Source organism: Coregonus lavaretus (genome assembly GCF_964263955.1).
Source record: "Coregonus lavaretus genome assembly, chromosome: 22".
Classification (NCBI taxonomy): domain Eukaryota; kingdom Metazoa; phylum Chordata; class Actinopteri; order Salmoniformes; family Salmonidae; genus Coregonus; species Coregonus lavaretus.
The window spans coordinates 29017304-29030500 of NC_140009.1; the positions used below are offsets into that span (position 1 = coordinate 29017304).

At 39.4% G+C, this 13197-nt stretch overlaps 1 protein-coding gene across 1 annotated transcript; it reads left to right on the forward strand.

The window, feature by feature from the left end:
- Positions 1-339: 339 nt before the first annotated feature.
- Positions 340-2055, forward strand: LOC311149587 (thyrotropin-releasing hormone receptor-like; the record flags this gene model as incomplete). Its single annotated transcript, XM_084186760.1, has 2 exons — positions 340-1134; positions 1642-2055. The coding sequence occupies 2 exons, from the start codon at positions 340-342 to the stop codon at positions 2053-2055; spliced, it is 1209 nt and encodes a 402-aa protein (XP_084042886.1).
- Positions 2056-13197: the final 11142 nt, after the last annotated feature.

Here is a 13197-nt window from a genome sequence, read left to right on the forward strand (position 1 = left end):
GAGTAGTACAGCACCACTGAGAGGACAACTAGTCATTTTACTGTCTCTGTGGATATCAGATGGACTTGAGTTATGAAGCTCAGACCTTTCCTAACCATGGTAAGCGCCCTTTTTTTTGCAATCATTCTAATTGTTTGATAATAGCTCTTTCATTTCAAATATCTTTGTCATCTCACATGATCATTGACATAGTCATTGACTCATATTTTTATCAAATTTTGAAGGGAAAAAAAGTACCTTTTTATATATAATTCGTATCTTAATTTTTTCAGGTTTTTTGTTGACTGTTCCACCTCAAGGCAAATTATAGCAGAAGAAAGGTGCCAACAGTGAAACACCATGGAGAATACTACTGACAACTCTCAAGATGTCTTCAATTTCACACAGAGTGAAGTTCTGACCAATATGCCACAGAACTCCATTGAAGTACAAGTTATAACAATTGTTCTCGCACTTATAATATGCGGAGTTGGGATAGCGGGGAATATTATGGTGGTATTGGTTGTGCTGCGCACCAAGCACATGATGACCCCTACTAACTGTTACCTTGTCAGTCTGGCTATTGCAGACCTTGTCGTCCTATTAGCGGCAGGTTTACCGAATATTTCCGAAGTAGTCGACTCTTGGATATACGGTTACGCTGGGTGCCTTTGTATCACATACCTGCAATATCTGGGTATCAATGTATCATCCTGCTCCATCACAGCCTTCACCATTGAGCGTTACATTGCTATCTGCCACTCCATCAAGGCGCAATTTATTTGCACCGTGTCTCGGGCAAAGAGGATAATTGCCTGTGTATGGGTTTTCACCTCGCTGTACTGCATAATGTGGTTCTTTTTAGTGGACACGAACGAAACCGTCTACGCCGATGGGGTGGTGGTCAGCTGTGGCTACCGTGTCTCAAGAAACCTCTACATGCCAATTTACTTTCTAGACTTTACTTTGTTTTACGTCTTCCCTCTCATTGTGGCTACTGTGCTGTACGGTCTCATCGCAAGGATATTATTTATGAGCCCCTTGCCAACCAATCTCAACGACAGAAGTGAAGGTTCTATACACCAGGGGCGCTCCACCAGCACCGTCAAGGTGTCGGGCAAATCGAACAAGGGTGCAGTGACGTCAAGAAAACAGGTAAGGCTACAATTTGTAAATTATTGTGGAAAATAGTAATCAATGCTTTATAAAGGCTATTAAATTGACAAAATAGTGTACAAAATGTGTTCAAAAAATAATTTAGGCAACAATATAAAAAATGATGTTCACTTTGAAAGTTTATCAATGTTTATAAATGTAGTGTGTAGTTTATCTACACAATGCAGGCTAGTGCGTAGTTCATCAATGTAGTGTGGAGGATACAGAAGCAGGCTCGTAGTAATGGTTTCAAAGTTCATAGCATCCTGTTATTATCACCTTACATTAATTATAGCTTTGTTTACCATCATTAGACTGTTCCACTCTACACCAAAAAATAAAATGGTTTTGTCTTTGCAATTTGAAATGTAGGCCTAAAGGCCCTTTCATCAGTCAAACAAACAACCAGGAACTTTTGAGTCAATTATTATGACACTGTAGTAACATTTACAGTATTATGAAGAACCTGAATATTAGAACACCATTTTCTTTCTCCCCATAATTTAGGTTACTAAGATGCTAGCAGTGGTGGTGATTCTTTTCTCCCTGCTCTGGATGCCATACCGGACACTGGTGGTGGTCAACTCTTTCATGGACCCACCCTACCTCAACACGTGGTTCCTGCTCTTCTGCCGCATGTGCATCTACACCAACAGTGCCATCAACCCTATCATCTACAACCTGATGTCTCAGAAGTTCCGGGCTGCCTTCAAAAAGCTTTGCAAGTGCAAGGGCCAAGACCCAGAGAAAGTTACCAAGTACAGTGTGCCAGTGTATTACAGTGTCATGAAGGACTCATCCCATGAGACTCATGAGCAGACAGAGCAGGATGATGTCAGCAGCTTTGGTAACACTGGTGGTAAGAGGGTCAACTTCACAGATGAGTGTGGGGACACCGTCACCATGTTCAGCATTGCCTGACAGAAGGACAAAATTGAGAGCAGTTCTTTGTGTAAAATGAGGTTTTATAAATGCACCATTAATTTGACGTACAGTATTTTTGCCATATGTGTCAAAGGTCAGTACTAGTGTACTCTTTTCTTGTACATACACTTTGTCATTTAATGTTGAAATGTATTGACCATCTGCTATATTTTACATTCTTATAGCACAGCCCAAACCTACAGTATATCACCTAATATTTAGGTAGAGAGTTTCAAATTTAAAACCCACATTCAGTCAACCAAACAATCTAAAAGTTTGGCTGTAGAGCTCATGAGGGTTGGAGACTATCCTGGGTTTAATGTTTGCATTTTAATCAGAAACTCATTCAAACTTAGAGCAGCAGGTGGATGGACTAGTTAGTCAATCAATAACAATAATTACTCAATTAAGAACCAGGTAGAAACAGAAACAACAGGACTGCAGCCTCTGAGTTGTGAACTCCTATTATATAGTAATTTACAAGAAGTAAAGACTTGAGTGTCAGCTTGAATGTCACATGACTAATATTATCAAAAAACCTTCATGCAGATTGTGGGTTTGTTTGATATTGGTCTCTTGAAACCACTGAAACTATTGCGCTCATCACACTGTACAGTATCTGTTTTGGTCTATGTATGTTGAAGCATGTAAATCCTGTTGTAAAATGTGAAAGTGTTTAAGATAGAATGTTTTGTTAATATATTGCATATAGCTTTTTTGCATTTTCAAATACAGCACTTTCTCATACCGGTTGTAACAATGTTCAGATATTCCGTAACAGTCATGGCTTTTTGGGGACTTGATTTTTGTGATTAATTGTAGCAATTAATTGAATTAAAGGCGACCAACCAACATGCTTTTGTCCAATATTTGTGGAAGAGCGAGTAGGCAAACAACAACAAGTTATTTGCCATAAAGTTAAGTAATGGAAACTGGGAGGCAGCTGGCCTGATTGTTTATAGAATCTGAAACTCAAACATTCAAAAACTGTATGGAGTGCAGTAGAAATATCCAGCTTTACATTGGCATGTACATCAAATTGTTTTCAAAACATCCCATTTGTTTACTAGTTCCATACACCACCTGTCAGTTTGAGATCCTGTAGGTAATGAACACAAGTCAAGTTTGACATCCGTCAATTTCAGCACCACCCCAGTGAACAGCGCCAACAACACACAGCTCAAATCTTTGGCTGCAATCACTGAAACGTGGGCTATTTCAGGTCTATAACATTTTTTTGTCTACTCTGTCTTTTATTTATTTCCCTCTATAATCTGTGCATGTTTGATTTCCCACCAAGATGTTAAAACGGCTTTTATAGATTTGCATTCAAATTGACCCATTTCGAAGAAGGAAAATATATTTAGAGGCTTAGACAAAGATTCTATTCAATACTTTTTCAAATTCCAGTTTATTAATTGCCCTCCTCTAACATTTTCCCTGAAAGCATACATTTATCAGCTAAACATTCCCTTTCAGTTTGCATTGTGATGCCCCCCCTTCCCTTCAACAGTGTCAGTTAGTTTGACAGTAATGCTGTGCTTGGTAAATAGTGGTTCTATACTGGGACCTGCCAGATCACAGATTTTTACGCAGCTCTGCTCTGCTTTAGATGCTTGCCAGGTTACAGCACCGTCGTCTTCACACAGCCTCAGTGATGATCATAGTCAGTCATAAACAATGGAGGAGTATCCATACTACAACAAACATCAATTTACATTGTGTTCTGCTGAACCTAATTAGTATTTATGGATTCTGGTTATGGGCTGAAGAGTTTTCTTCCAGTCTTTCAGACATTATAAGAGCCATTCCTTTCTCATCAAGCTCTACATTTAAAGCCAGAGAGGGGTAATTCCTACGGTTCATTGTCTATTTTAATCCCCCTTGTGCTATGAGCTTCTTTCTCAGAAACCAAGATAACTAGGTTGAATCACGCACAAGGTTTTAGCAGCCTTTCTCTCAGACAGGGTTTGCTCAATAAAATTTAAATTTAGTATGCTTTGCACAGGGGGGGGGGGGGGGGTATGGGGGGGGGGTGGTACTGCTGAATTTTAAGAGGTTTCTAGGGAGATAGTTTTTTCAAAAGATTTGCATCAGGTAAGAATAGCTACACAGTTCACATTCATGAATATTACTATAAAATGCCTGCAGCGACTAAAATAGAAAGAATAGAATGAAAAGGAGGGTATTCTGACTGCAAGACGTTTGAGTCAAACTTTTAGACTTTAATGTAGACTATTTGTTCACATACTGCAACATAATGTGGGTAGTGCATCATTGATCCAAACTGATAAGAAAATGTTATTTTGATTATATGATTTGAACATTGATGGCAGGGTAGACACTCATACCCAGCCACGGCCATGCATAACCTGTGCACCACAACATTTAGTCTGTATACAGTGGCTTGCGAAAGTATTCACCCACCTTGGATTTTTCCTGTTTTGTTGCCTTACAACCTGGAATTAAAATTGATTTTTTGGGGGTTTGTATCATTTGATTTACACAACATGCCTACCACTTTGAAGATGCAAAATATTTTTTATTGTGAAACAAACAAGAAATAAGACAAAAAAACAGAAAACTTTAGCGTGCATAACTATTCACCCCCCCAAAGTCAATACTTTGTAGAGCCACCTTTTGCAGCAATTACAGCTGCAAGTCTCTTGGGGTATGTCTCTATGAGCTTGGCACATCTAGCCACTGGGATTTTTGCACATTCTTCAAGGCAAAACTGCTCCAGCTCCTTCAAGTTGGATGGGTTCCGCTGGTGTACAGCAATCTTTAAGTCATCCCACAGATTCTCAATTGGATTGAGGTCTGAGCTTCGACTAGGCCATTCCAAGACATTTAAATGTTTTCCCTTAAACCACTCAAGTGTTGCTTTAGCAGTATGCTTAGGTTCATTGTCCTGCTGGAAGGTGAACCTCCGTCCCAGTCTCAAATCTCTGGAAGACTGAAAGAATTTCCCTGTATTTAGCGCCATCCATCATTCCTTCAATTCTGACCAGTTTCCCAGTCTCTGCCGATGGTGTTGGGTTTGCGCCAGACATAGCATTTTCCTTGATGGCCAAAAAGCTCAATTTTAGTCTCATCTGACCAGAGTACCTTCTTCCATATGTTTGGGGAGTCTCCCACATGCCTTTTGGCGAACACCAAACGTGTTTGCTTATTGTTTTCTTTAAGCAATGGCTTTTTTCTGGCCACTCTTCCATAAAGCCCAGCTCTGTGGAATGTATGGCTTAAAGTATGGCTTAAAGTGGTCCTATGGACAGATACTCCAATCTCCGCTGTGGAGCTTTGCAGCTCCTTCAGGGTTATCTTTGGTATCTTTGTTGCCTCTCTGATTAATGCCCTCCTTGCCTGGTCCGTTAGTTTTGGTGGGCGGCCCTCTCTTGGCAGGTTTGTTGTGGTGCCATATTCTTTCAATTTTGTAATAATGGATTTAATGGTGCTCCGTGGGATGTTCAAAGTTTCTGATATTTTTTTATAAACCAACCCTGATCTGTACTTCTCCACAACTTTGTCCCTGACATGTTTGGAGAGCTCCTTGGTCTTCATGGTGCCGCTTGCTTGGTGGTGCCTCTTGCTCAGTGGTGTTGCAGACTCTGGGGCCTTTCAGAACAGGTGTATATATACTGAGATCATATGACACTTAGATTGCACACAGGTGGACTTTATTTAACTAATTATGTAATAATAATAATAATAATATGCCATTTAGCAGACGCTTTTATCCAAAGCGACTTACAGTCATGCGTGCATACATTTTTTTCTTGTGTATGGGTGGTCCCGGGGATCGAACCCACTACCTTGGCGTTACAAGCGCCGTGCTCTACCAGCTGAGCTGGTTGCACCAGATCTTATTTAGGGGCTTCATAGCAAAGGGGGTGAATACATATGCACACACCACTTTTCCGTTTTTTATTTTGTAGACTTTTTTGAAACAAGTTATTTTTTTCATTTCACTTCACCAATTCGGACTATTTTGTGTATGTCCATTTCATGAAATCCAAATAAAAATCCATTTAAATTACAGGTTGTAATGCAACAAAATAGGAAAAACGCCAAGGGGGATGAATACTTTTGCAAGGCATTGTATGTGTTGTAAGACTACTAATGTAGTTATACAAAGCAACTCTGACAACAATGCACTCTTCTGTGCCATGCCTTTCACATGTAGCCTACTAAGCCTCACTATGATAGGGATGGAAGTCATTCATCCACCTCTTACCCCTCAAGGGTGTCTGCCTCCTCACTATTAGGATTAAAACCAGCACAATCAAAGGCTCAGCAGAGACAGACAATAGCCATTCTGTATGGAGAGGTGAATCATATCTGTTTTGGTTTTCAGGATGTCTATTATGCAGCACTGAAGAGTCCACTCAAATGGACTCTTTCTATTTTTTCATTTCATGGTTATTAATCCTCTCCCCTGTCTGAATATGAATTATGCATTGCCTGGAATATCATGTACTGAGGTAACACTGAGAAACAAGCCTTCATTCAGTTGTCTATATCTGTTACTGCTCACGTCCGACAGTTAAACCTTATGTATTTTATCACTCTGTTTCTAACAGAAGATCGTTTTCAGCGTTGTCTACAGTTTCTTTGAATGAAATCGCTGTGTGAACAGTATGTACAGTATACTATAGATTACATTTTCTTGAGAAGCATACAAGGATGAAGAAGAGCTAGAAGAAGGCTGAGAGGAAGTAAGATGAGGAGAAGCAGACAGTATAGGATCATTGCAAAGTATTAGTTGATTTTAGAGGTTTATATTTCAGACGTTTAGTAGACATGAACACCAAAGAGGAAAGAAACCCAAAGGCATGTACTTCATATTTGGGCAATCAGACCCACCAGACATAATCAAGTCTGTGAGAGCACCCATTGCAGTCTCAATAATTGTTCTCAAGGCCACTGCAATGGCCATTTTGATGGCAATGAAAATGAATTTCTTCAGCAAAGACTCACTAAGCACATTTCATTTGTTTTAGATCTCTTTTCAGTATGCTCTGAGGTGCATATGAATCTTATATATTGTGGCTTTAATAAACAGAGGTAAGGTGGGGTAGGTGACAGAGAATGGCCTGAGAAAGGGAGGAAACGGGGGGGGGGGGGGAGTTTTACATCTCTTTTCAGTAGGTTCTGAGGTGCATATGAATAAGCAATTTATAGTAATAAATATTTAAAGTTGTCTTATCTCCCCACTAAACTGAACATTTCATTCTTGGTATAGGCTATGTGTGTCTTTCAGATGTCCAACTTACTAAAATTATTTAGTTAGCTTTAATCTATGCTTCTAAGTAATTAAATGGTTTTCAGGGTAGAACAAGATAAAAAGCACTTTAACAACAACAGTCTACCGAACAGGCTTATAATACAATATTTAATGTTGCTCAGAGTTCGGAAGGCATATTCAGGATTGTTTACTGTCAGTTCCAGAACTATAACCAGTCAAGCAGCAGTTTAAATGCAGACTTCCGAGGCACAAACGTCATTAGCTCAGAGAGAGCTGAAGCGTGTATGTGAGTTTCCTGCAGAAACAAACAGTGACTTGCCTAAGTCGATAGATATTGACCAAGTTGGCCAAATAATTCCTTCCATTCCGTATCGAATAACAGAATGGGTTTTCAGACAAGGCTGGCCAACTGACTGGTACAGGTGACCCATTCAAGCCTACCTGCAGACAAACCTGATTAAGACTGACAAATAATTGGATCCTGAATAGGATACATTGAACAATAAATACCCAATGCTTTAAAGAAAAATAAGAAACATTTCAAATTCATAATCTCCAGCACCACCCCAACATCAACATATGTGCTTCCAATGACATCATCAACCAATTAGTAGACAATTAGGAGGCAATGCCTACTCATAATTGGTTAAAATCACACGATGCACACCGATGATGTCATTGGGAACACTTATCTTCCACTATGATTTACTACAAAACACTAAAACGCACAATTTTCACATATGTTGATGTTGGGGTCGTGCTGAAGATGAATAAGAAGTTGAATTTTGTATTTATTTGTCCTTCAATAAGTGATATTGCCATGCAACAGCAACTGTAGTTATTTTTTTTTAAACAAGCAAGATCAAGTTCAAGATTAAGTTGATTTGAAAATGTAGGTAGACAATATAGTATGCTCTGGGATGATATCATTGCCAATGGTGTGAGTGTAACAAGTTGTGACATTTATCATTAAGCTCTTGAAAAACCATTAACAATGTTTTATTTCTCTAGTGTCTCAAGGTTGACATCTTTCTATTACCAGGACATTTTATTCTCTAGGGTTTATTAGCATCACAATGCTCATTTGATGTGGGAGTAAAAGGAGTGGTTGCTATGAGACGTTCCAAGGTTGAAGAAGTGCTAGGCCTCTGCTTTTATCCTCTGTCACCCAGTAAAGGAACGGCGTGTGTGGCTTGGGTGATCTGTTTACCCTTTCTCCCTAAGCATGTGGCTCACAGGTTGCCTCTTTCTATCAATCACAGAGCAAATTACACACCAGTCCTGGAGGAAACGATGTGTCAGCCATCTTATTAATATTTCAGCCATGTGGTATCATCGTCACCCAGATTTACTGAGCACCAGTCACATTCTGTCACTGCCAGTGTCGGGATGGTAGTTTGACCATATTAATCTGGACCACAAGTTTCAGTCTGTGCTCAGCCTCTTGGGAGATGAAAGGATTTCAGAAGCGTAACACAATTCAAGTAGTAGGCTACAGTGAACAGCAGAACACATACTTTCATCCAATGCCAGTAGGAAGAACATTTCACTGTGAAGAGGGCTATACTGTCCTTATTGTATTTTAATCTGTATCAATTTCTCTCCCACAAAAAAAGATCCCTTGCGATGTTCTGTGGTAAAATAGCAATGCCCACCCATTATGGAGTCAACTTCAAGTGTCTTATAGACCAGCAGCACCTCAGGAATATTGCATTGTAGTGAAGTGCTGCTGAACTACATATCATACCACAGCTGTGAGCCACAATATCATCCTAGGAATGGAGCCTGAAAGAAAGTATTCTGTAAAAACCATAGTTCCGGTGGACTTCTATTTTTCTATGACTGCCTTGTATGCTACAGTACACATACTAGACTTTGTGAAATTGCCTTTTGCTGCACAGTAATTGTTTTAAGCAGATGCCTCAGCCATATTGGAATATATAAAGTGTCATGTGTCCTCTCTGCTCAGTCTAGCATATGCTTTATTTCCTTTCTTTGTGACTGAGGGGATGGTTTGTTCAGATAAGACCGATGAGACATCTGTCAGAGGAAGCAAAAACAATAAAAACGTATCATATTGGGGATAACACAAGTGTTGATTTGTTAATCAATCAGCTGATCTTTATGATTGGTAGGTGGATAACTATGTTTTTCCCAGTCAGCATTCACATTACGTAAACCCAAGTTAGGACAATTATAGACACTGTCAGTCACCATGTGGAGATGGGATAAAAACATTCATCTTTTCATATGTCCATCCATTTGCAGAAGAGCAAATGCCATAATAGCTGTCTGATGCTTTCAAGTGAAAGTCATAAACCTAGAGCAAACATTTAAGATTCAATTTGTGGCCATCACACTGTTCCCTGACCTTTCTATAGAGGGTTATATGTTTGGTTTTGATGTTAGTGAAACTCAGGGCTTTTTCAAATACGTAGATGTTCTATCTATTTCTATTATTCATTTCCTAAAATAATTTATCCTTTTATGTCTCTTTCACAAACTAAAATTGTCATCCCATCAGTTCTGTGGATTTCAAACAATTTCCAGACTGAACTTTCTACCTCTTGGAATCGAACACTACTCTGAGGTTCTGAAGCCTTGTCACCCAAGGCTTACAAAAATAGCTTAGAAGTTGTACTGTATGACTGGAATCTGCACTTTGTTTGACAAAACCCGGGAGAACTTGAAATCCCCAGGGATACAAGAAAATGTAGTCTGTGATATCTTTCTAAGACATCTGAGGTGACTGAATCTCTAGACTGAACATTGTCCCATTGTCTTGTCTCTCAGCCAAAACTCCCAGTAAACAATGAAAATGATTTGTTAGTGATCAACCACAGTGATATGCATGAGTGATATAAGAGTAATTATGAATCTGTTATGACAAAAGGTCTTAAATACAAGGCTACATTATGTGGTCAAATCTATTGTTGTGTCTTCCGGAGAGGGCCATACTGACTGCTGTCTGCATGTGGACAGAAAGGGATGAATCTTACTTACACTTATTACGGGCAAAGAAGAGCTTCCAGGCAAAGGAATGTGTTAGTGGGTCTACGAAAGTCATTTTTAATACAGCTAAATCAGTCATGCCCACTTTTCCCTTCCTGATTAGAAACCTGACCAGCCATAGCTGCTACACGATTAAAGACATCTTTACCTGGGAGAAAAATCGTCTGCCTGGTGATTTACATTTTGTGATTCTATCCACATTCCAGTCTTATCAAATTAATGCTCTGCATGTATGGGTAAACACTTTGAGATCTCATGAATACAAATATATTCATCTTTCCTGGATACTTAGCGGAGAGTTTTACTGGCTTATGACTACTAAATATTAAAGACATTAGAAGCAAAAGAGTGGAACCAATTCAATTCATAGGCAGTGTTTACACAGGCAGCCCAATTCTGATATGTTATTCACTAATTGAAAAAGATCCGATGTGAAAACACTAATTAGTGGAAAACATTATTGAGCTGTAAACTCAGCCATAGTAACACTGTCCAAACGACACATGGAATAGGAATCAACAAGGTGTCCCGCCAAAATATTTGTAGAAATTGCAATCCATCAAATTCATTTTAGACTTTGAAAAAGGCTTTCAAAGGATGACAGAGGATGTCCTGAAATGGACACTGTAAATCTGAGGCCGCAAAGGCTGTACAGATAAGAAATACACCAAAACACTTCCATTTTACTAGTAATTTCTGTGGCCATTTTCTCAACACAAACCTTTGTTAGATCTTCCCCTGAGAGGGAAAATAAAAAGTATATTTTTTATTACTAAGCCTTGCCTATCGACAGAAAGGCCCACAAGTGTCTTAACAACAGCTTATTAATATGCCGAATTGTTATTTTAATACAAATGGAGCTTACCGAGAACCCAAGGGTATTGTTGGGTTGGGTTGCTGCTGCATGACAAACAATAGACATCTCAAACTTCTCTAAACTGTTCAGCCAGATCATAAATATTTTGGTTCACATGCAGGAATCTTATGGCAGTAGCATGGTGTAGGCCTAGTATATGTTATGGAAAACAATTTGATATATATTGTCACAAAATGGGCCTTGAATTGAACTTTTTACCACCCTCTACAATTCATTCTCATGAAAAACACAATGCCACGATTGAAAAGCTCCTATTGTTTATTTTGGCATTATTGAAACTGCAGTTAAACATGAGTGTCTAGTATATTCTCCAAGTGATGCAACAAGTGGAACTCAACGGATTTTCTCATGGATTTCCCAAGGGTAGAATAAAGAGAAGTGGTTTCTCCAGTGCTCAATATTGGAATGAATGGGAATAAGTGGGAATAAATTACACATTTCAGTGTATATCATAAATACCCAACAAGTTATGATATTCTCTTTGACATACAGTACATTCACAAGAAAACACAAAAATAAAATCTAAATTACATACTGTATCATACGGACACTGTTCACTCCATCTCAGATCTTCCTCATTTTTAAATTGTTCTTCTTTTTTTATTTTTACTTATCTATCTTTTACTTAACACTTATTTTTCTTAAAACTGCATTGTTGGTTAAGGGCTTGTAATTAAGCATTTCACTGTAAGGTCTACACCTGTTGTATTCGGCGTATGTGACAAATAAAAATTAATTTAATTTGAACATGTAAAGTGTTGGTCCCATGTTTCATGAGCTGAAATAAAGATCCCATACATTTTCCATATGCACAAAAGCTTATTTCTCTCACCGTGATGACTAAGGCGTCACTACAGACCTGGGTTCAATCCCAGGCTGTATCACAGCCGGTCGTGACCGGGAAACCCATGAGGCGGCGTACAATTGGCCCAGCGTCATCCGGGCTAGGGGAGGGTTTGATCGCCGTGATTTCCTTGTCCCATCGAGCTTGTAAGTAAGCATTTCACTGTAAGGTCTACACCTGTTGTATTCGGCGTATGTGACAAATAAAAATTAATTTAATTTGAACATGTAAAGTGTTGGTCCCATGTTTCATGAGCTGAAATAAAGATCCCATACATTTTCCATATGCACAAAAGCTTATTTCTCTCACCGTGATGACTAAGGCGTCACTACAGACCTGGGTTCAATCCCAGGCTGTATCACAGCCAGTCGTGACCGGGAAACCCATGAGGCGGCGTACAATTGGCCCAGCGTCATCCGGGCTAGGGGAGGGTTTGATCGCCGTGATTTCCTTGTCCCATCGAGCTCTAGCGACTCCTTCTGGCGGGCCTGGCGCCTGCAAGCTGACTTCGGTTGCCAGCTGGACGGTGTTTCCTCCGACGCATTGGTGCGGCTGGCTTCTGGGATAAGTGAGCAGTGTGTCAAGATGCAGTGCGACTTGGCAGGGTCGTGTTTCGGAGGACGCATGGCTCTCGACCTTCGCCTCTCCTGAGTCCATAGGGGAGTTGCAGCGATGGGGCAAGACTGTAACTACCAATTGGATAAAAAAATATATATATATATCCCGTGACGAAGTCCTGAGGCCCATTGTGAGGCCCATTTTTTAAAACATATCTGTGACCAACAGATTCATATCTGTATTCTTAGTCGTGAAATCAATAGATTAGGGCCTAATGAATTTCTTTCAATTGACTGATTCCCTCATATGAACTGTAACTCAGTAAAAACTTAGAAATTGTTGCATGTTGCGTTTATATTTTTGTTCAGTATACTATGCTATACATTGAACATCTATTTATGTTTAGCTGCTTGAAGAGGCCAAGAGTGTGATGGTAACTCTCTACTGTGTTTATGACACCCCTGCACTGTGGTGGGTCTGGTGGCGCTAAATTAAACTACATTCAGTTATAGAACCTTTTTGGAGATTTGAGATGAGCTTAAAAAATAAATAAATAAATAAATACAACAGACAAATAGACCTCGTCAGCACATAGATTCCGGC